At 42.7% G+C, this 22,435-nt stretch overlaps 1 protein-coding gene across 1 annotated transcript in view; it reads right to left on the minus strand.

The window, feature by feature from the left end:
- RFC5 (replication factor C subunit 5) overlaps positions 1-14,176 on the minus strand; it is a 15,694-nt gene extending 1,518 nt beyond the window's left edge. Inside the window, exons 1-9 of the mRNA XM_018554274.1 lie at positions 14,124-14,176; positions 12,062-12,126; positions 9,667-9,803; positions 6,721-6,800; positions 6,399-6,472; positions 4,743-4,902; positions 4,575-4,656; positions 4,082-4,211; positions 891-968 (exon numbers count right to left, since the gene is read on the minus strand). Of these exons, the coding sequence (XP_018409776.1) occupies positions 891-968; positions 4,082-4,211; positions 4,575-4,656; positions 4,743-4,902; positions 6,399-6,472; positions 6,721-6,800; positions 9,667-9,803; positions 12,062-12,126; positions 14,124-14,164 (847 nt within the window). The 5' untranslated portion in view covers positions 14,165-14,176. The remainder of the gene's footprint in view (positions 1-890; positions 969-4,081; positions 4,212-4,574; positions 4,657-4,742; positions 4,903-6,398; positions 6,473-6,720; positions 6,801-9,666; positions 9,804-12,061; positions 12,127-14,123) is intronic.
- Positions 14,177-22,435: the final 8,259 nt, after the last annotated feature.

Genomic DNA, 22,435 nt, shown 5'->3' on the forward strand with positions numbered 1-22,435 from the left:
TCTTGGAGGGGGGGGGGGGGGGGATAACCAAAACATATTAAAACAGATGGCACTTGACTTAGGACCAAGTCCCACTGTGTATTCCCCTTCTCCAGCACAGCACAAGGGTATCTGGTATGCTTCTGACAGCAGCTAGACCCAGGAGATATATACAGACGTCATTTATTTGACTCCAGGGAGAAGAAACACAACTCACCATTCCAACGTTAAATTAGTACACCAACAAAACACCAAGCAGCTTCATCATATACACACAGTGTTACATCATTTTACAGCGTACACACACACAAGAAAGTAAATGCAATACAATACACATTTATATAGCATACATTTATCTACACACATGCATACAGTCACATTGTCCCAGACGCAAGATCTCAGTGAATAAGTGAACTGGTATTACTTCAATGGTAGAGTCAGAGTCCACTTAATTTTTCTTAGAGACCCAGTCACCTTGTCCATTCAGTTTTTTAAATGACAGGGTCTGTTTAAAGCCCACTCCCCAGCCGATACTTGCACTCAGATTACATGCTGCTCGTTTCTTCATCACAGCCACTGAAAAATAGCAATGTCAAAACTTGCAGGGAGTGAAGACACCAACCAGCCCTCTGTCAAGTGAGTGTTCAGGCTCAGCAATAGCCACCAGGCCTCAGCACTGCATCATGTTCTTCATCACTGAAAGCACCCAGTATCTTGTGGTGGCTGTGTTGGAAGAAGGTGCAGTGGGGGGTGTTGGGAGTGGTCTTTAAACAGACCCTGCCACTTGTCCCTGAATGAGCAAGGTGACCGGGTCTCTATAAGCGGTGCCCTCTGTCCTCTGTAATCTACATCAGCCACTTTTCACAAGATCTAACACAGATGAGTCAGAAGAATTGTTGTTTTGGTGTTACCTCGATGGACATATAGATGAACTTCTGTCAGGATGTCATGAAGAGCCAGACCCTTTAGTGTCTTTAATTCCATGATATCTGAAAACATCACATTAAGGAAAATCCCTTTGTTCTGAGAAATGTATTACATTTACCAACATCCTAGCGACACTACCTGTCTTCAGATAAGTCGGTTACAATGCAACATATCTGTATCAGAAGCCTTCAACTTTAACCACCATTTTACATTCCTGGGCTGCAGACCATTTTTAAAGTGTGTGCAATAAATGTGGACTTTTAAAAGGGACCATGTTGCCTACCAAACACAGTATCAAGTCTATTCACAAAAAGATGAAGAGTTTGGAGAAGGCAGGAGAAGTGAACAACATAGCTGATTTAGAATAATTCTCCAATTCCGATCACTTTCCAGTTCAGCTATGTTGTCCTAGATTGTTCCCTTCTCCTGCCTTCTCCAAACTCTTCACCCTTTAGTGACTAACCCTGCAATTCCCCGTTCACACCTAGGCATTTGTAGCCGAAAGGGCTAAGCACTACAAAGCTCAAAAGGATTTCAATTATTTTCAATGGCACCTGTTCACATCCAAGTGTCCTGTCGCCTGCAACAAAACGCCTGTCACTGGAAAAAGTACATGAGCTACTTTTCTGCAGATTTCTGCATTCTGGGCAACAATGGGAACGCCTGCAAACACGGGACACAGGCATTTTTTGTTGTGTAAAAGTCAGCCTTCCTCTTTGCAAAAAACACTGGGGAGCAAAATGGGGAACAGCACAAGCTGAAAACAAGCGACAAAATGCTTTGAAAAACGCTCCACACACGCGTCAAACACTCAAAAACGTTTTTTTGTAAAAGAGCCTGACAAAACGTCTAAAAAGCTGACGCTTAGGTTTGAACAAAGTCTTAAAGGAGAACTATGGGGTCAGTGTTTTTCCCCATAGTTCTCCTTGGGGTAACGGGAGGACACAAACTAGCGTCCTCCCGTCCGTTCCGCCAGTCAGCGCTGGCAGATCCAAGCGGGGAGAGGGGAATCCAGCCCCTGTCACGGCAGAGAGCCGTGACAGGATCGAGAGGTGAGCGAACGCTGGTATGTTTTCCCTCACCTCCCGATCTACTGAGCCGACCTGTGACAGTTTCATTGTCACAGGTCGGCTTAGAACTATGAGGTGAGTGGAAATCACTCCCCTCATAGTTCTCTTTTAAGGCATTTTTTCCTTTTCATAATTGTTCAAGAAACATTTGGATGATTTTTTAAGGGACCATAATATACAGGGGTACAGTTACTCCTAGAACGAGATCCTAATAGGTTGGACTTGATGGACTAATGTCTTTATTCAACCTCAAATACTATGTAACTATATATTTTTACTGACTTGCAATGTACCTTTACCTAAAAAATGTGACTTCTAGAGGAAGAGTCAATTCCCTAGCACAGCCTAGTCCATCTCCTTCCATGTCATGGCCCTCTCCTCTACAGGGGTTGTCTTATTACTGACTGTCTGCGCCTTCCCCTTCCCTACATAACCTTCATGCAGCAGAAAGAGGGGACGAAAACGGAAATAATGAGGTCACCAGAGTGACAGCTCTGCATCTGCTGACATCACCAATGTGCAGTCTCAGGCCCTTTGGATGTCTACACAAGGGAGGCACTTGTTAAAGAGACCCTGTCGCCAGACCATTTATTTCATTAGCAGTCTTCCCAAAGATTGGGAATTTGGACATTCTAAATATGGCATATACAAGAACTGCTGCTTGAAGGAATATTATCCTACATACCCAAGGCCCAAACTAACAGTAGAAAACCAATAAATGCAGCTGAAAGGTCTTATTCACACCAGCGTTCTGACACACTGTTAATACAAATTTGGTTGCAAATGCATTTTATTGCAGTAAAAAACATGTTAAAATGCAGAGAACACACCAAAAAGAGTCCTCGTAGGTAACTGCTGCTGCATTAGGATTACAACTGGTTTGCTTTAAGGAGACTCTAGGGAAGCAGTCAAACACAAACACACCATTAATACATGTATAGCAACCATTTTACCAGGATTTTTGTTCCACAAGTCTTGTGACTCAGACATTTCTCCTCAGGCATGCAAGTGGCACCGCTATTTCCTACTTTAACACCTTCTATCTGCACATTGGACAGTTAGTCAGCATCATTACACCATCAGTCCATTGTCCAATGTGTAGGCAGATCAACCGGGAAGCTGCTTTTGTGGACAACAACACAGATAAAAAAAACTAAAAACTGGCAACCTCCTATTGGCCATAATGCTTTGTATCAATCACCATGATGCAGTGACAGTACATCTGGTGCTTTTTCAAGACTCCTTGAGAGCCTGCACAACTCCAGCATATTAAATGAATGTCAGCCTCGCAGACAATTTGATAACCTATATGTCTAAGAGTAAGGATGCACTAATACCATTTTTTCCAGACCAAATACGAGTACCGATACTTTTACTCAAGTACTCGCTGACACCAATTACCAATACTTTGTAGTGTGACAGTTTTTCTAAAGCCGGCTTTATGCTTTCTGGTCACCTCGTGACGAGGGAGCTTGAAGCCGGCTTCCCGACCAATCAGGGAGACAGTGGGCGGGTAATGATTCGCCACCCGGCTTCCTGATTGGTTTGGGAAGCTGGCCAATCAATATGCCGGGCGGCGAGTCATTATGCGCTCCCAGCTTCCTGATTGGCCAGCAAGCCAGCTCCATGCTTCTTCACCACCTGGTCACGAGGGAGCTTGCAGGCAGCTTCCCAGCCAATCAGGAAGCCGGGTGGCGAATCATTACACTTCTGGTATCGGCGAGTACCGAAAAAATTAATTGGTACTTGATACCAAAAAACAGTATTGGTGCATCCCTAATTATCACTAATCTAATGGGTGAGACGGTTGGTGAAATCATCCCAAAGATAATGCAAACAAGTCTAAAGTTTCAGTTTTCACTCATATGAACACTGCGTTAATTTATTTGGAGAAAAGTAAATGAGCAAAAGCAATAATGTCAATACCAACCAACCAGAATTCGTGTTAAATCTTTTCTAAAAATAGAAAGGTAAAACCTGACTGGTTGTTCCTGGCATAATTCCACCTTTTATTAATCAGCTTCCATGTGTTGCACATCAAGGACACAGCATTGTAAGTATGATGGCCCCAATAATGACTGCATTACAAACTGTATGGAGGATACGTTTATAGGCTGTGGTGAAGTCCTTGTTGAGCATCCAGTCCAGAATGTTGGCTATGTCCGATCTCAAGGGATGCCCAGTGCAGGTATATACTGTATCTTCAGTCACATTTCCATAGGCCATATTTGTACTCTGCAGGAATAATATCATTAAAAAAAAAAAAAAAATTGTAATTTAACTAAAAATGACTTTTACCCCAAATTATTTTTTTTAAGGTCAAGAACTGCTAGAAGTTTTGGTTCAAAAAAATAGTCAGTCTGTCTGTGTAAATGACCCTAAGATACAGCGTGCATTGCACTATAATGGTATCTTCCAATAACTTGATGATTACGTTATTACATGTATCCAGGAATGTGGTCAGCCTATGTCCATCTGCCCTAAAAGTTTGCCTTTCATCCATAATTTCCTCAGGGGGAAGGTTCGTGTACATCTGTCATCACATCATTTACTGCCAGCCTACAGAAGTATAATGTACTGGCATGAAAAATGACATACCTGCAATATATTCAGTGCTCTGCGCATGTCCCCATTGGAAAGGGTCACTAAGGCCTTCATTCCATCTGGGCTTATGTCCACACTATCAAAAGGAGGAATTGGAAATTATTCAGCAGAAAGTGCAGAAATAAGAGATGGGTTTTGAAAACAGCCGTAAAACAGACTAACTTCTCCTGTTGCACTACATGCTCCAGTCTGGGGATCATCATCTCTGAGCTTAAGGGACCAAAGCGGAAGCGTGTGCACCTGGACTGCAGAGCGGGAATGATCTTCGACAGATAATTACAAATCATACAGAAACGTGTGTTCTCAGTGAATTTTTCAATCACTGCAAAGAGAAAAATATAAGGAAGGGGCACATAAAATCCATATAAGATACCGAACAGCTTTTAAACAAACAATCTATTTTACATACGTAAATGTATTTGCCTTGGGCCAGAAACCACAACACAATTTTTAACAGATGCCCACCCACAGGAGGCAAGTTAACCAATATAGTACTTTGCACTAAAACAACAAAAAAAAACCTTTAAAAAAAAGTAATTTTAGGGAAAAAAAAAAAAAAAAAAGAAACCATTCAGGAAGCTGCTACTGCAGTGAGCAAAGAAATTATGATTAAGTCAATAAGTTTACATTTATCTTTATCTAATATCTATGTAATTCCATCCAGAATTTTAAAAAAAAATCTTAATTACATTTGTCACTTACAGCTTTAAAAGTTTGTAATAAAACATAATTAAATTAAAATCATTATAAGTGCACACAAATATTATAACTAGAGATGCATCGAAATTTCAGCCGCCGAAACAATGCCGAAAGTACCACAATGGCCGGAAATTCAGTGCATCCTGACTGCTTCTCTCCTCCTGACTGCGCAACGGTATGTGTCCCCTCCGATGCCCACTGGTCTCCCCCGTGTGTGTCAGCAGCGGGGATCATAGGGGACACAGACCGGTGCCCAGTCAGGAGGAGAGAAGGTGTCAGGAGGCCGCTCAGGTGCCGAGCGGGGTGAAGACAGTTGTCACAGGAACCGAGCGGGACGTTGCGGGAGGAGAGCTCAGAATGGAAAGCACGGAGGAGATGGTGCAGGTAAGCTCTCCTCCCTGTACCGCCCTGCTCAGCCTCCTGAGTCTGAGTCAGGGTGGAGTGCGGCTTACAAGCACTCAGCTGATCGCTGGGCATTTGTAAATAACTGAGGACATAGTATGCTTACTGTGCCCCCCCTTTATGAAGAAAGCTGGTTGTTAATCACAGCCAGCTCATCCAAGATCTTGAAGAAACAACAGGAGAGAAGTTTCTCAGCATCGATAACACACATTTGTAGGAAGACATCTAACAAGTATTTGTATGCTCCTAAAAGAATTAATGTGATTTTATTTCACAGTTCTTGGGAATTGAATTTAATCACATCAGTCTCCCTCCATATAAACTAGATCAGCAACATTCATGTCCTGTCTTGGAGGAAAGACAGAGCATTTGTAAATGTTAAATTGGTATCCTGATCATAAAGTTCTCTGTTATGGCACATTATGTAACTAACCTGAAGTCCGTGTAATGTGCATATGTAATATCCTATGTTTTATTAACTCTTTTTTCCCCTTCTTTTTAACAAATTTCCTTAGAAACAAATTAAGACGCTGCACAGCATTTATGAATACAGCAAGTCACCATAGTAAAAACTATGACAGACTTGCCAACTGCATAAATTCAGCAGCTGTAACATAAAGACTAGACAGATTGTTATGTCTATCTGAAATTTTCAAAAGATCTGGCAATTTTGTAGCATTTCCAGGCATATGGCAGAGGAATTGTTTGCCATTTTACCTCGTCTTAGAGCGTTCTGCGCATCCTGAGTCATTGCATCTGCTTCATCCAAGATCACAAGCTTGAAGCCTTTTCTGTAACGGAGAGGCAGCTGTCACTTTAAGACAAGCAAACAAGGCTGCTTTATCTAAAGATGGCTGCCTCAACACAAAGACAAAATGTAGAACAAGGCATGGTAAGTCAGTAATGGGGAAAGGTCAGATGCAAAGAGACAACAGGCAATACTGGTGATTAGAACGGATTGTTTTTGGGCAGAAAAATCTAACACTACAGAATCCAGATAGACAAATAGCAAAAACACACAGAATCATTAGAAACTTACTTAAATATGGTTCTAGTGCTGGCAAAGCTTAATATCGGACCTCTCACAGTATCTATACCACGGTCATCTGATGCGTTTAACTTAAAAAGAGGGGAAAAAATTTAACTTAACAAAATTGGCTTGTCAGGGGGTTTACTTTTTATATATACATACAGTATGTACACATACACATACATTGATATATATATATCACACACACACATACTTTTTGGGTAGCCAGCACCATTGACAGCAACTAGAGAGAAGCTCAAAAGTCAGGCACCAGCTTTCATTTTTAAGTAGCATTGGCTACCTGGCTCCTGGGATTTAGTGGGACCTCAGGCAACCACTTCCGTTTAACCCTTTCGCTGCCAAGGACGAACGGCATACGGAGCTACAAAAGTGCTTCCAGCTGGCCAGCTCAGTATGCCGTACGGACCTGGCATTTACAGTTCTACTATAAGCTGATGGTCGCTTTAGCGAACTGTTCAGCAGACTGTCCCCCTGCTATTATCAAAAATACCGGGCGCCCCCACCTCCCAGCAGCCCCCCCAACAGTAAAAAAATAAAAATAAAAAATAATTTAAAAATAAATAGAAAATGTAAAAAAATAAAAATGTAAAACAATAAAAAAATGTGTACAAAAAATAAAACAAAAAGCACAACCCCTCCCTCCCCCCACATAACATACACATATTGAGGTGTACACCATGCACATGCGCTGCAGTGCGATTTTTTTAATGTGTTTTTTTCTTTAAAAAAAATTAAATTAACTGTGTCAGCGCATGGCAAAGCTTTGTGACGCATTGCCATGCGTTGTGATCTTTGTGTTGCAATAAATATACGCCTGTATCATTTTATCACAACACAAACACCAACACAGCGTGAAAACAATTTTTTAACATAAGTTGCTTATTTACAGTTTTGCGTACCGTAATTTTTTTACCTTTTCGCAAAAAGGCGCAATTTCAAATTTGCTAATATTTGTTATTTATTAACTCAATACAGTTTTATCTTTTAGATTTAGTCAGAAAATATTTTTTTTGTGCACGGATACTGATTTTGGTGTGTTTTAACAATTGAATTGTGTATTTTTATCGGTTTAATATTAATTTGAGAAACATTTGCGCAATTATCGCAGGGCCTACAAATTTAGTATCACCATCTTTTTATTCTACCGGGCCTGCGCTTTCAGAAAATATATGGTTTGGGGGGTCTTTTACAAACGCTAGCAACGCAGCAGTTGAAAATCAAATCAATAGGAAAAAATTGCAGAAAATTCAAAAATGGCTTGGCCAGCTGATTTGAAAAATGTTCCGGAGGGCTTGGCAGCGAAAGGGTTAAAAACTGAACGCACCAGTATCGGTGTATAGTATCGGGGCATTTTCACAAGCACTAAAATGCCCAGTATCGGCACTGATACCGATATCGGTGCATCCCTAGCACAAATGATTAGCAAAACAATATTTCTGATAAAAATACACTACAATCATTATCAGTGCACACACAAATAACATAAATGTACACAATTCCTACTAAGTCTAAAAGATAAAACTGTATGAAAAGGTATTATGTAAAATATTTGTAAATTTAAAATTGCGCCTTTTTGCCAAATGGTAATAACTTAGGGTACGCAAAACTGAAAATAAGCAAGTTATGCCAAATATCTGGAGGTTAGCCTCACACTTCCTGTATGTAGGGCTGCAAATAATTATTTTCATAATCCATTAGTTGGACGATTATTTTTTTCGATTAATCAGATAAAAAAATTAATACCCTCCTTAATTTAAAATAAAATACACAAATGCAGCATTACAAAGCTTACTTCAGCCTAAAACTGCATGCACGATTTTTTGTAATCGCACGGCACTGGATATCACAGCATTGCGGTACCGTCCGATCGTACTGTGGGCGGGAGGCGCGTTTGGGTTGCCATTTAAATGAATTTCACTAGGGCTGCAACAACTAATCAATGATGATAATGGTTGGCAACGATTCTCATCATCGATTAGTTGCAGCCACCGCTCTGCTCCCCGCTGGTGCTGGCTGCAGCGCTCTGTGTCTTTTTCAATCACTGCCTGTGTCGGCAGAGGCTGCAGGGACACAGACCACTGCAGCCAGAACCAGCGGGGAGGAGAGACCGCTGTGACTCTGCCATCCCCCCAAGCAGCCGCTCCTGTCTCCTCTTCCCCTGCCCGGCGCTGTTCAGCCTCAGCCCCCGTTCAGCCGCTTTAGCCCCACCCCCGTTGCAACTAGAGCCTGCTATTGGATATTTTAAAATGCAATATCCAATAGCAGGCTGGCTATTGCTCCCAGGACTAAAGTAAAAAAAAAAAAAAGGTTTAAAAAGATAACTTCCTCCGCCCTCATCTGCCATAGGCTGGGAGGAAGACTGCAGCTGCTATTGGCCGGCTCAAAGTTTTTGCAGCACGGAACCTGAAAGGGAGGCTGGAGCTGTGAACATGGAGGATTCATCTCTTTATTCCCCACTACCGGCACCACCACCACCAGACAAAGGGCATCTAAATCCGCAGAGGAAGAGGGCACCTAAATCAGATCAGCTATGTGCACTGTAAGTCCCTGTTCTTTCTGCCTTACACCGCTGACCTCTGTGCGTTACATTACCGACCTCTGCCATGTGCGTTACATTACCGACCTCTGCCATGTGCGTTACATTACCGACCTCTGTACTCGGCATTACCCCACTGGCCTCTGCACTCTGTGTTTTGTAACTGATCTCTGTGCTTTGCGTCACACTGCTGAGCTGGTGGAGTTACGGCCGGGGCAGGGTAGGGGTTAGGTGGGGCAACTAGTGGCGAGTAACTCTAAGGCCTGGCTAGTAGCTCAGGGCCTGAAATTTTTAGCCCTGCCCTAAAGTTTATGTAAAGGCAAAAATTTTTTTTTTCCATGTTCCATTTTTTTTTACATATTCATAAAAAAAAGTACACAGACAAAGAATAAAAATACCTCCAAAACCATAGAGTTAAACTCCTTCTCTTTGTAAAGTTGTTTTGCACAGGCTAGAATTGTGGAAGTTTTGCCTGTCCCCGGTGGTCCATAGAGTAACAGATGAGGTAGTTTGTCTTCGCTGATAAACCTCTGAACTAGTATTGGAGAGAAAAAAAAAGGGAACATTTGAATATTATATATAGGGAAGAACAAAAATCCTCCATACACAAAACACCTGCTTCTAGCAAGTTGTATCTGTAAGATACCCAACATTTTTTTTACCAAAAACACCTACGGAACAACACGTGACATTTGTCTACTCTGCAATGTAGTGATTGAAGTGTCACATCTCAGATGAAAATTAATTCCTAAAAGCTCCAGCTTGGGCATGGGCAGGTAGCCCAAGTTTGTGCAACACTAAGGATCCAAGGCTTCTGCACCTGAAGTAAAGTGGAGGGCCTGTAGGCAGAGAGATAGTGCACTGCACATGGCAGGTGGGGGCAAGCACCTGCACAGTCCTGCAGAAATCCTAGCTGCCAAAATGGACTGTGGGCAGCTTCAACAGTTAAGTAGGAAGAATGGACACTGGCAGAGGTAAAAAAAAGCACAAGGTAACCCCTACTACTCTCAAGCATACCTTATATTCGTGGCAAAGCAGTACCAAGAGCATTATAACAGAGGGGGGAGGGGAGGGCTGATTTCTCATTGAGGGCCACAGGAAGCCTTTTAGAGTTGGGACGTTCAACAGCAGTCCAACTGAAGTGCAGGCAAAACATTAACAGGCCCACAAAAAACAACAGAACCAGAGACTTCCAGCAGTTCAAAGATCTGCCCAAAGAACCACACACCTAAAGCTTGCATCAGGTGAAGCATATCATTCCACCTGGTAGAACTTGGAGAATATGTGAAAAGAAGACCAGATGGTAGTCTTGCAAATCTAAGAAACAGTAACATGATGCAAAAGAACAACTACTGATCTAGTGGAGTGTACCTCAACAGGAAAGCACTTTTTTACATGCAGGTTCCACAGCACAACGGTTTAGCCAAATAATGAGACGGGAGACTCCAACAACCCATCATGGTATAGCTCAAGGCTGCAGGCATGAATTCCAAACACAATGATCAACTGCCACTGCGATCAGATCCTTCTTAAGAAGGTACAAATATCTTGTCAGGAGATGAACAGCGGGTGCACCAGACCAGTCTTAGGCGCTCTAAAGAATCCAAGACTGGAAACAACGCTGGTAGAGGCTACAGAATGATCCCTGAGATTTAAAGTGGTTTGTAGTTCAATAATCGCTGAAACAGTCTTTCAGTTAGGGAGTAATGGCAACAGACTGCAACTCCTCAGATGCAGATTGGTCCATCAAGGACTGAAAAGGTGAAGGCTCAGAGGCCACAGGCAGATCCAATAAAGATTCTGCATGCCTGAGGCCTCTGCAGTCAAAGTCAGCAAGCATCAGTGTTATTGCCCATACAATACTCTATGACTGCAGTAAAATCCTCCTTGGACTAAGCAGGAGGTGGCTGCCCCCAATGGAGCTAGCATAGACTCTGAAGATGGCAAAAATCCAGGTCGCAGGAGTTGGTCCCATCAGTGGGTGCACTGGAGGCACCTGAGGTGTTGGGAGTATAAGCTGGAGGCACCTAGTACAGCAGGACTGGCCCCTCTGTGTGTCTCAAATTAGACATGTTGCACTGAAAGTTGAAGGCAACATAGCTGATGGAACGAAGCAAAGCACCAGGAAACAGGTGTAGGATCAGTCAGCTGAAGGTGACCAGGTCACTGGACAGATGATCAGAGTTCCACGTAGCTCTTGCAAGCAGGAGCATCATTTTCTTAGAAATAACCCCGTCCAGATAAAACCAACAAGACACCTAAAGGTGCTTAGTAGCCCAAATAACGAAGCAGCTCCCAGTAATTGGCCTATAGACAAAGTGAGTTTTCAAATACAAGGCAAGTGCTAAGGGAAAGCCACGATTCTGGAGCTAGAAAGTGGTCTGTAGCTAACTTTTACTAACATGTGATGCCTGGAAAGCACCACAAGTGAAATCCAGTTGCTAAGGTTCACATTCCCATATAGCCCAGCGTGGCAATATAACCTGAAACTATAAGTCTTCTTGCGTCCCTCAATAGACCAGGAACAAAAATACACTTAACCCTTGAGGTGAACATTTACTTTAGTGTTAAACATTATAGCTCTACATATTGGTTTCATGTAAATAGATTAACAGGTTAGTTGTCAAATTTTCACCAAAAAGCACAAACACTGTAAGAAAATAGAAACGGCCATATTCCAAAAGAGATACCATTGTAACATCAGATCTTTCTATGTAATTCGTCAAAATAGTTCGAGACCATTGAGTTGTGTGTTCAATAATAAAACCAGACCAAATTTCCCTTTCGACTTACTTGTGTTTAAGATATCTTGATGCGAGATCAAATCGTCAAGAGTTTGTGGACGGTACTTTTCAACCCTGCACAGAAACATTACATCAAATGTATAAATGATTCAAATACACAAATCCTGCAAGAGAATGTTTTTCATCAAAATCTGGAAGTCAAAAAAATGTGTCCCAGAATTCCAATTGTTTGTCCCACTTACAGTTCTGATACTGATTTGTATGTAAGTTTCCTTCCAGAGCTAATCAAAACAATAGTAGTGGTTGTCACCCATCTGATCAATGAAGAAGTGACAGCACACAGGTCACACTTCTGTGCACTCCTCTTGTATATAAGCTCCCACTGCTGTGTTAACAGCATTGGACAATGCAAAAAGTCTCAGGGACTCAGCGCATACAAGACATCATGGTTCATTCACAACTCCAAATAATTCTATTAACAGGGATGTTGGGAGGTATAGTTTAGCACCAGATTGAGTATGTTTTAAAAATCACCCCCCTCCCCCCCATGTATTATGTAAAATATGACATGGCAAAACCTTCAAAGAAGGACTTTTAAGAATATTTAGAGTCCCTCCATAGGCCCCGTACACACTGAGCGATTTATCGCGCGGTAATTCCCGCGCGATATCGCTCTCCAATGCTTGGCAATGGGGCAAAGGGTCCTGCTGTCGCGGGTCGTGCGTCGCTACAGCAGGACCCTTTTTGGAGCGGATTTTGCCGCGATTCTAGCTTGCTCAATGCAAGCATTTGCGCGATATCACGCAAAATGCGAATCGCGCAGTGTGAATGGGGCCTTGAAGAACTCCAGGGAGAAATATTCTGAACACTTGCAGTGGGGCTACCACTGGTCGTTTTTGTCTAGGGGCGAAAATAAAGAATATATTAACCTGAACCTTGCAGCCGACTGGTCACTGCAGTCACTCATCTGCAACCACATGTCCTACTCACTGGATAGGACATGATGACTGACAGGACCTTAGATCACCGGAGCAGAGGGGGAAGAGAGGCTGCAGGGACCGGTCTAACAGCCACAAGGTTCAGGTGAGTATAACTTTATTATCATCCCTATATGAAAACAAGCACTTAACCCTTGCAATGCGGGGGTAGCCCCACCTGCAAAGGTTAAGACTATTTCTGCCCAGAGTTCTTCTATATGACAAAACAGTAGCTACATTTCAATTTTTTTTTTATAAATGAAGTAGAATGACCATGCCCATGATTTAATTCCACAAAAGAAGCAGGTAAACGCATTTAAGCGCACATAGATGTGTTTTGGCTTGTCTCCTGTGTGTTTACACTGGCAAAAGTAGAGGCAGGAAGCCATGGAATGCTTAAAAACTCCAGATAAATGCTTTAGCATGTGTGGAGATTAAAAAAAACACTTGTCCAAGAGTCCAATTCTACTTGTCCCTCATGACAACCCACATGTGATACAAAAAAAATAATTTGAACCAAAACCGTATTAAACCGTGCTAAGAAGAGCTTTTTATTGGTCGACGCAGTCAGGTCAATGAGTGCTCGCTATTTGCAAGCGACATTTAAAATGCATAGCGCAGAGATGCGATGGATGGCCGTATGGGGTACGGATAGTACACCTGTACCAGCGGAGAGGAAGGACCATTCGCTTAAATGTAAGTATATGGGAGGGGGGATGTGAGGCCAGATTGAGCAGGTAATTCCATTTGCAGCCCGGCTTGTTTATCATATCCCCAACCTTGCTATTTGTGACAGACACACTTTTGCTAGTTACACACAATGCAGGGCCAGTAATATGGGCTGAGACCCACAAGAGCTGTAGCGGAAGACCGGTCATTACAACTACATCAGCTTTGGGGACATTTATTTTGTATCTTCCTCAGGCTGTAATAAGACTATATGAAGCTACATCTCTCAGAGCACACCTACCCGTCCTAGTGCACCCCCCAATCATCATCATCTGGGTCACCGTCTGGCTGTCCCCTTGGTTGTGCAAAGCACAGACAAGGCAAGTTCTGCGGTGCCAAGACTACCCATACCCGGAGACACCATGCACCCCTTCCTACTAACAATGAGGCTCGCACTCTCCCTACCATGGCAAGTTCCTGCTCTGTGACTTGGCTTCGGGCACCATGATAGCGGCAGACACTGATGCACGAACCAGCACTGTCACATCACGGGGTCAGGGGACGGGGCTTCGGTTTCGCGCCTTGCGGTGCCTCGGAGCTTCTCGCGAGATCTCCGTCGCCTCAGCGATCTGACATACGTATGACTTCCGCCTTTCTCAGCGGCTCGGGTACATCGGCTTTGTACTTTGGTTATCTGTTTCCATTATGGTTGTCGTATCAGTTTTCTTTCCTGCGGAGAGTCTGTTAGCAGGAAATGTGTTATAGTTTCCGGCTAAACTGAGCTAGCTTAAAAAGCTGGGGGGTTTTTCTTTTCAAAGGCAGCCGAACCGTTTCCCTTATTATGTAGAATACACGGCGGACAGCAGCATGGTGAAGATGCCTGACTCCCTATTCCTCTTTTGTCATACTTCAGACATGTACATGTTTGGAGTCAAATCCCCCTGTTCCTTGTCCGTCTTTCTTTCTTTGTTGGTGTGATGCATGCAGCATTTATATAAATGTACTCATTAACTACGAGCAGTGTTATGAGTAAACCTTCCATCCAATGCATTTGTTATTGCAGACGTCACTATAAAGGGAGGAGGGGAAGGGGGGTTTGTATTCATTGTCTGCCCCAGGTGTAGCTGGATGGGTGACTGCAGCCACCATTCCCCCCACACATTGCATCTCTAAGGGGGGTCACTGTGGGTCATGATTCCTGCTGTTCCGCAGGAGCATCTTCATAGCTGTCCTGTCATATTCCAGCCCTGGCCTGCTGAGACCTCAGATACAGAGGCCTCATTTAATTAGAAACTGTGTATGGTGTGTGGTGTGTGAACCGAGTTATAGAAAAATTGTCTATTTTCCAAGAAAAATGGGCAATACTGGTTTCAAAATATAAAGAGGAATGTTTAGCGTTGTTCTTTCTCTCACCCTTCTCTTTGCAAAGTACGTAAAGGTTAAGAATGACCAAAACTTTCAATAATCAACTTGAGCATTACTATTCCCCACAACTAAGAGATTAGATACACACTCACACATTGAACTGGATAGACCTGGGTTTTCATTCAACCTTAATAATTATGTAAGTATGTAACCCTATCACTATGTATAGAGACCTTAGAAATGTCTCTGTTAGGAAGACAGGAGTTTCTGCCACTACCAATGGCAATGATGGAGATAAAAAGGAGAAAGGTTATTTATTATTATATGGGATTAATATAGTTTGTGTAGCACTTTACAAAAAAAAGGTTACAATACAACAAGTGGCATAGAAGAGAATCAGAAAAAGGTTTAGCAACCTCCATTGTGTCAACAGGGTCAAAAGTAGAAAGCATTGAAAGCGGAGGTCGATATGGTATGCTAGGTGTGGAGATGGACAGCAGAGATCTCATCTCGAATTGCGTCAATCTTGGTTTTGAAATGACTGACAATCTCTTGGGCAGTGAGCGAGTCCGTGGAAGTAGTCAGTGACAAAGTAGAGAGTTAAAAGTAGCAAAACGTTGACTAGGGCTGGATGAAAGGGTGCCAATAAGATCCAAACGTTACACATTTTCTTCAGATGATGTGCTTCTACAGAGCACTTTGCCACAGACTAATACGCTACAGGTAAGCGCTGTGGGATTTAGACAAAACTTGCAGTTTCTTAAACTAAATGCAAGCTGTTTATTCCAGGCAAATGTAACATAAAGGGTAAAAGCATCCAGCCATACAAAACACATAGCAAACAAAGTTCTGTTCAACTGAGCTTTACTGAGTCCTTGTAAAAGTCTCTTGTTCTAGGTAAGGTACCTCTCTGGGAACAGCCACAGTCCATCAAATGGTTCCTAATATCATCCTGACAGATTTAGATCCAAGAGACTTTTCTTTAGTACAGTGCACATAATAAGGCAGACTTAGGCTTTTGTCTCAGGTGGTGCCTCATTTAGTTATGTGGGATTGCGGCAGGCAGAGTGGCATGTTGCCAGTGCAGCAGTGGCTTACTAATAGCCATGACAGCCCTTGTGCCTGCCAGGGGGCTGATTAGGGACATTAAACTGTGAAGTTTCCAGTATAGAAGGGGCTCAAGTCACACCTCAGGATTGTCTATTCACAGATCCCCCTCTCTGCAGTAAGAAGCATTTTCTTATCTATCTTAGCAATGTAGATTTATTGTCCTCCGAACTTCTGCTACAGACTGAAATTTACCCTGTATGCCTAATGTAGTCACAAATCTCAGAGTTTCACCTTATTTGAGGTTTTTGGTTCTACAAAAAAAACTTTAATGACACTAGAGTTTAAAGATGTTTGTATTAGTGTGTACAAGAGCATGAATTATTTTATCATAATATAAAATATCATAATCCATACACAGATCCCCTGCTGATCAGAACGGGTGTCACTTTTGTGACATCTGTGTCTGTTTAGTTTTTCCTTCATCTTGCAATGGAGATAAAACTACTAACTGACCCATGTTAGCTCTATGAGCAGTCAGATGAACGTGGATATGCAGCTGTTTACATCCAATTGTCTCTGATCCATCACGATCAGGTCCACCACAACGGAACTCCTAGACGGAGTCAGTGGGTAATCAGCTGTAAACAGAAGCATATCCGCTAACATATGGCTGGCCATATAGTTACATTGAACTTCCAATCAGATCTGCCTGAAAAACTGAAAGGTGGAGCCGATTGGACTGCCTGTGTGATAGTTGTCTGTTTAATCATGACCTTTGGTCGTATGATTAAAAAAAAAGAAATACACGGGTTGCCAATGCCTGGGCTTTTGTCAGCCCATTCACTGTACCTTTGTTTCTTCTCCCAACGCCGCCGCAATAACTGCCGTTCTCCCCGCTGCAGACTCAGACTGTCAAAGGTCTCTCCTCAGGCTGTAATCGGCTACAACGGTTTGTGCCAGAGGGGACACAGATCGCTGTAGCCGATTACAGGCTGTGAGGAGCAACCACAGACAATCTGTGAGTCTGCAGTGGGGAGGAGAACGGCAGAGTTATTGAGGTGGCAGTGGTGGGAGAAAAAGCAGAGGTACAGTTCTTCATGCCGCCAAAGCCCCACCTGCCCGCTACGCACCCCGCGGCCCTTGCTGCCAGTCGCGATAGGTCTTCAATACAGCAGCCGGCAGCATTAGCCAGCCTGCTATTGGCTATTTTAAATTGCAGTAGCCAATAGCAGGCTGGCTATTGCACCTCTACACTGCCTGCTGTCAATCAGCAGAGGTGGACCTGAAGGGGAACTTTACTTTGCTGATTGGCAGCAGGTAGTGGATGGGTGCAATAGCCAGCCTGCTATTGGCTATTGCAGTTTGAAATAGCCAATAGCAGACTGGCTATTGCTCCCACCCACTGCCTGCTATATTTACATTCAGCTATGTGGCAGCTGTCATTCCCCAGGTAAATCTATTGAAGTGGAAAGGTGACACTAGGGGTCTAATAGACCACTAATTTCACCTTAAAGAGAACCTGTCATCTCCAATGAGTAAAAAAGAAAAGTAAAATTAAATTAAAAATACCAAAAAAGAAAATTAACCACTTCTAGCAGGTTCACGTAAATACACGTCATCTGTTGGAAGTGGTTATACCAAGAACACGACTGCTGCATCAGCCGTGTTCTTGGTACCGGTTTAAACAGCAGATGTTGACTGACAGGCGCCGGATCACTTGTACGGTGCAGCGCCATGTGCCCCGCGCCCGGTGTGGTGAGTCTCCCCTGATGGATCGGAGAAGAGATCAGTGGCTTCTAGCCTTTTCTCCGATCCATCTCCTCTGATCACTGATCTCTCCTCCGATCACTGGGCCCGGAAGTGATGTGCATTACATCACTTCCGGTGTCACTGGCACATTCTCTGGCTCCTAGAGACAGAAGAAGAAGCTGGTGAAGCAGATATCTGCTTCATCAGCTTCTTTGGGGTCCATAGGTGGCATTACGGGTCTCCATAAAGATGACCTGTCACATCATATTTGCTATTACATAGGGGGCTTGTTAGCCCCCTATGCAATAGCAATAAAGTTGAGTGTAAAAAATAAAAATCAAAGTAACAAATAAAAAAAAATTCAAAATGCAAAAAAATTATTTTAAAGTCCCCCACCACCCATGTGCAAGCACATACATACACAAACATGTGTCGGATGCGCCTACATGCAAAAACAAAAATTGTGCCACACATGTTACATATCTTCGTGAGCGTCAGAGTGAGAGCAATAATTTTAGGCCCATGATTTACTGTTAGTACTAAAGTGATGAGCTGTAAAAGCGTTTAAAGTGATCCCTATAGTCTTTTGCAGTTTCACGGACGCACGCAATTTTAAGGCTTGTCATGTTTATCTATTTACCCGACGTGACCCCGTCTTTTATATTTTACCAAAACAAAATGGGTATTATGTTCTGTTTCATTTTATTTTATCCTAAAAATACTGGTTTGATAAACATTTGCACATAAAAAATTGCAACTAGCATCTTTTTATTCTACAGGGCCTCTGCTTTCAGAAAATATATCATTGTTTGGGGGGACGGAAGCTGTTTTCTAGCCAAAAATTCAGATTTTATCAGGCTGCGCAAACTCTTGGCGCTATATGAATCCTGTATAATAATAATGTGTGTGCAAATGTAAGAAATTGCTCCAGACGGCAAGTGGTTAAACCCCCTGTCCACCGCGAAGGCTCCTTACTTTTTTAGCTGGCTCCTGGATTCAAAGAAAAATTGTCAAGCCCTGGCATACGGTATCTTATAAAGCATTTTGTCTGGGGTTTGCATGGCTACAGTGCTAGCCATAGGCCAGGCCAGGGGGCGCAATTTCACACTTCACACTTGCAAGCAAAAGATGCAAGTCATTTATATGACTTTGTCAAAATGACTGGACCACTTGACAACAATGCCAAAAAACTTAGGTGTGCATTTGCAACTACTGTTATGTAAAATATTGCCCTCCTTATACTCCCTACAGCTCGCGGTATACTGAGACCGCCGCAGCCGGGACAGATCCCGACATTACTGTCGAGATCCACCCAGCTGCATGAGTGACAGCTGGCTCTGCCTATCTAGAGGCAGAGCCAGCTGTACACGCCCCCTCCCCCATCCGTTCTGCCAGTCAGCGCTGGAGGATCTGAGAGGGGGGGGGAATCTCTGCAGGGATCCGTGAGTGACAGTCATGGCTCTATGCAGGGACATGATCGAGAAGTGGGCGAGCGACGGTATGTGTTCGCTCACTTCCCGATCTATTGAGCAAAATCATTCACCTCACAGTTCTCCTTTAAGCTTTTTGCCTGGAGATACGAGTCTTCTTTCCTGGATTCTATTAAACCTCATTTATGAACAACATTATACTGGCATCATAAATCTGACGCAAAGTGCGTCAAATATATTCCGTGCAAGTTCAAACACTCACAATTGCTATGATAAATTCCCCCCAGAGGCTGGCTTCTCATTAACCCCATCCACCAGTCAGCGCTGGAGGATCGGACAGGGGAGGGGGGAGGAAATCCCTGCAGGGAGCCGTGCGTGACAGTCATGGCTCTCGGCAGGGATAGATCGAGAGGTGAGCGAGCGACGGTATGTGTTCGCTCATTTCCCGATCTACTGAGCCGACCTGTGACAGTTTCATTGTCACAGGTCGGCTCAGATTATGAGGCTGAGTGAAAATCACTCGCCTCATGATTCTCCTTTAGGTGTTTGATAGTCAAACACCAACTTACTTTAATATTTTGAATCACTGACCCTGCACAAGTATGCAGATAAGGACTTCTTTACTACATACTAGTATATTATTAAATACAACCAGGGATAGTAGTATCTCTTATCTGAAGCGTTCAAACTGCACTTGCTTCTATAAAACACGGGGACACACATACAGCAAAGAGCTGTGCTAAGCTCAGGTTAAAGGGATCTGCTGACATCTTTTGACCATTGTTTTTATTTTACAAAGACTACTCAAATATTTTACCAAAGGACTCCTTCAAAGGTCATTCAAAGTAAAGGTTATTGAAAGACATTTTCAAGTGGCAGATCGAGCAGCTTCTGCACTTTACAAAATGTATGCAATTGTACTGTTTATCTCAAAAAAGAAATGAATGCAAATGTTATAATAAGAACATAACACACAAGTAAAGCATTCATGTTTTTGTGAACACACCAGCATAGAAGTCAACTGTAATACTTTAAAAATAACTTTTTAACTAAAATTGTAATTATTAAAAACAAATGTTGACTGCCGCAGCCTTCATCCCTATTTTCCATAGCAAGGGACGTGTTTGTCTAGTAAGCAGACAAGTAGGCTACCGGTGGCTCCTCCTTCCTGCTTGGTGTAACAGGATGCCACCATGTTTTTCTGGTAGTTATTTTGGCTGTCACACCCCCGCCTAGCCCCGCTGTGTGATTGACAGCGGTTCCGAGTAGGAACCACTGTCAATCAACACAGCAGGGCTGGGCCGGGGGGCATGGTGGGTAACTGACAATGGCAGATAAATACATGCCACGGGTAAGCACAACATCTTGTAACACCAAGCAGGGTGCACAGCTATGCAAACTGACCACGCTAGCACTGCTTCCGTGCTTGGCGCGGTCAGATTGAATGATAAAAGCAAGGGAACTGGCAGGATCACCAGGTATTTCACATCAGAGGAAAAAATTGAAATAGAAAAGGCTGGATTTACTGCCAGGTATGCAAAAACACAGACCCATATCACACACATGTCCAATGTTAATTTGTGGGGTAACATACACTTTAACCCCCTAATCTAAGATAACCGTATTAGCTAGCTAGCTGTCAAATAAACCTAATGGCATTTTTTTTAACCAGGTGAAACACTATTTGAACCTTTTAGATGATGCGTTCCGTACGCGGCTCTGTTCCCCCCTCTTTTCTCCTCCCTTCTCCATTCTTGTACTGGACAGGAAATTCAGGGAAGCTGAGCTGAAAGAGTCGAAGCTGTTCAGAAACATGATGGTTGTCAGTGTTTCGGCAAGAATGTAAATAAATATTTTGCTGGGCAATGTATATTTTTGTGATCTGGATTCATGATTGGAAACAAGTATAAAAATGTAATACTACTTTAAATGCTTGTTACAAAGCAAAGGCAGCATACCATGTCATGTACCACTCGTGAAAATGCAAATTATCAGAAACTCAGTTACAATCATTTTGAAGTATTCATCTATTGATTCATTACTGACTATTACAAAACAAAAACGTATACAATCTTTTGCGCTGACCATATGGTATACTAAGAGGATGATCTCAATGCCCTCACCCTTTCACATCAATGTGTCAAGATCTGCCTGCGAAATCGTGCGTTTTTGTATTCGCGCAAAATAGCACGTAAAAAGGGCTACATAAAAACACGCTGAAAACGTGCATATTTTATGTCGCTCAGGTGTGAATGCAGGCCAATGACTGTGCAAATAGTGGCAGCTGAGCAGGAGGATGAGGGTTTTTGTTTTTTTTTAGCAGCTGTCCGCTGCTGTACACGTTTTGATGGAGAATAACTATGGTACTTTATATGTTGTGAAATCTGGATTATAGGTGTATGTCCTGTTGTATATTTTAGATGTTTTGTTCTTTTTAACCTCAATAAGAAATATTACAGTAAAATGATTTTGAAAAGCACAAGTAAGTGATTGTGGAAACATCGAGGATTGAGGATACATAGGGTACTGCTCTGATTATTTATTAAAGGAGAACTATGGGGTTAAGGCTTTTCCCCATAGTTCTCCTTAGGGAGGAGCGCTGGCGGATCGGAGCGGGGAGGGGGGAATCCAGCCCCTCCCTTGTCACGGCAGAGAGCCGTGACAAGATCGAGAGGTGAGCGAACCCGGTATGTGTTCGCTCACCTCCCGATCTACTGAGCCGACCTGTGACAGTCTCATTGTCACAGGTCGGCTAGAAATATGAGGTGAGTGAAAAGCACTCACCTCATAGTTCTCCTTTAATCAAAAAATGTATTCCATGTTAACCACTTGGCATCCGCGGTGTTAAACCCCCTTCCCATCCAGGCCATTTTTCAGTATTCAGCGCTGCGATACTTTGACTGACAATTATTCAGCCATACAATGCTGTACCAAAATGAATTTTATATCCTTTTTTGGGGACATATAGAGCTTTCTTTTGGTGGTATTTAATCACCACTGGGTTTTTTTCATTTTTCCCTATGTTAAGCTATGAAAATTTGCACATAAATAATCTTTCTTCATAAATTTAGATCAAAATGTATTCTGCTACATTTCTTTGGTTAAAAAAAAAAAGTGTAAATTAATTACAATGTGTGAAAGTTATATAGTCCACAGACTATGGTATATATATTTGAATTGTAT

This window comes from Nanorana parkeri, unplaced genomic scaffold, assembly GCF_000935625.1.
Source record: "Nanorana parkeri isolate BGI_ZX_2015 unplaced genomic scaffold, ASM93562v1 scaffold152, whole genome shotgun sequence".
In the NCBI taxonomy this organism is placed as follows: Eukaryota; Metazoa; Chordata; class Amphibia; order Anura; family Dicroglossidae; genus Nanorana; species Nanorana parkeri.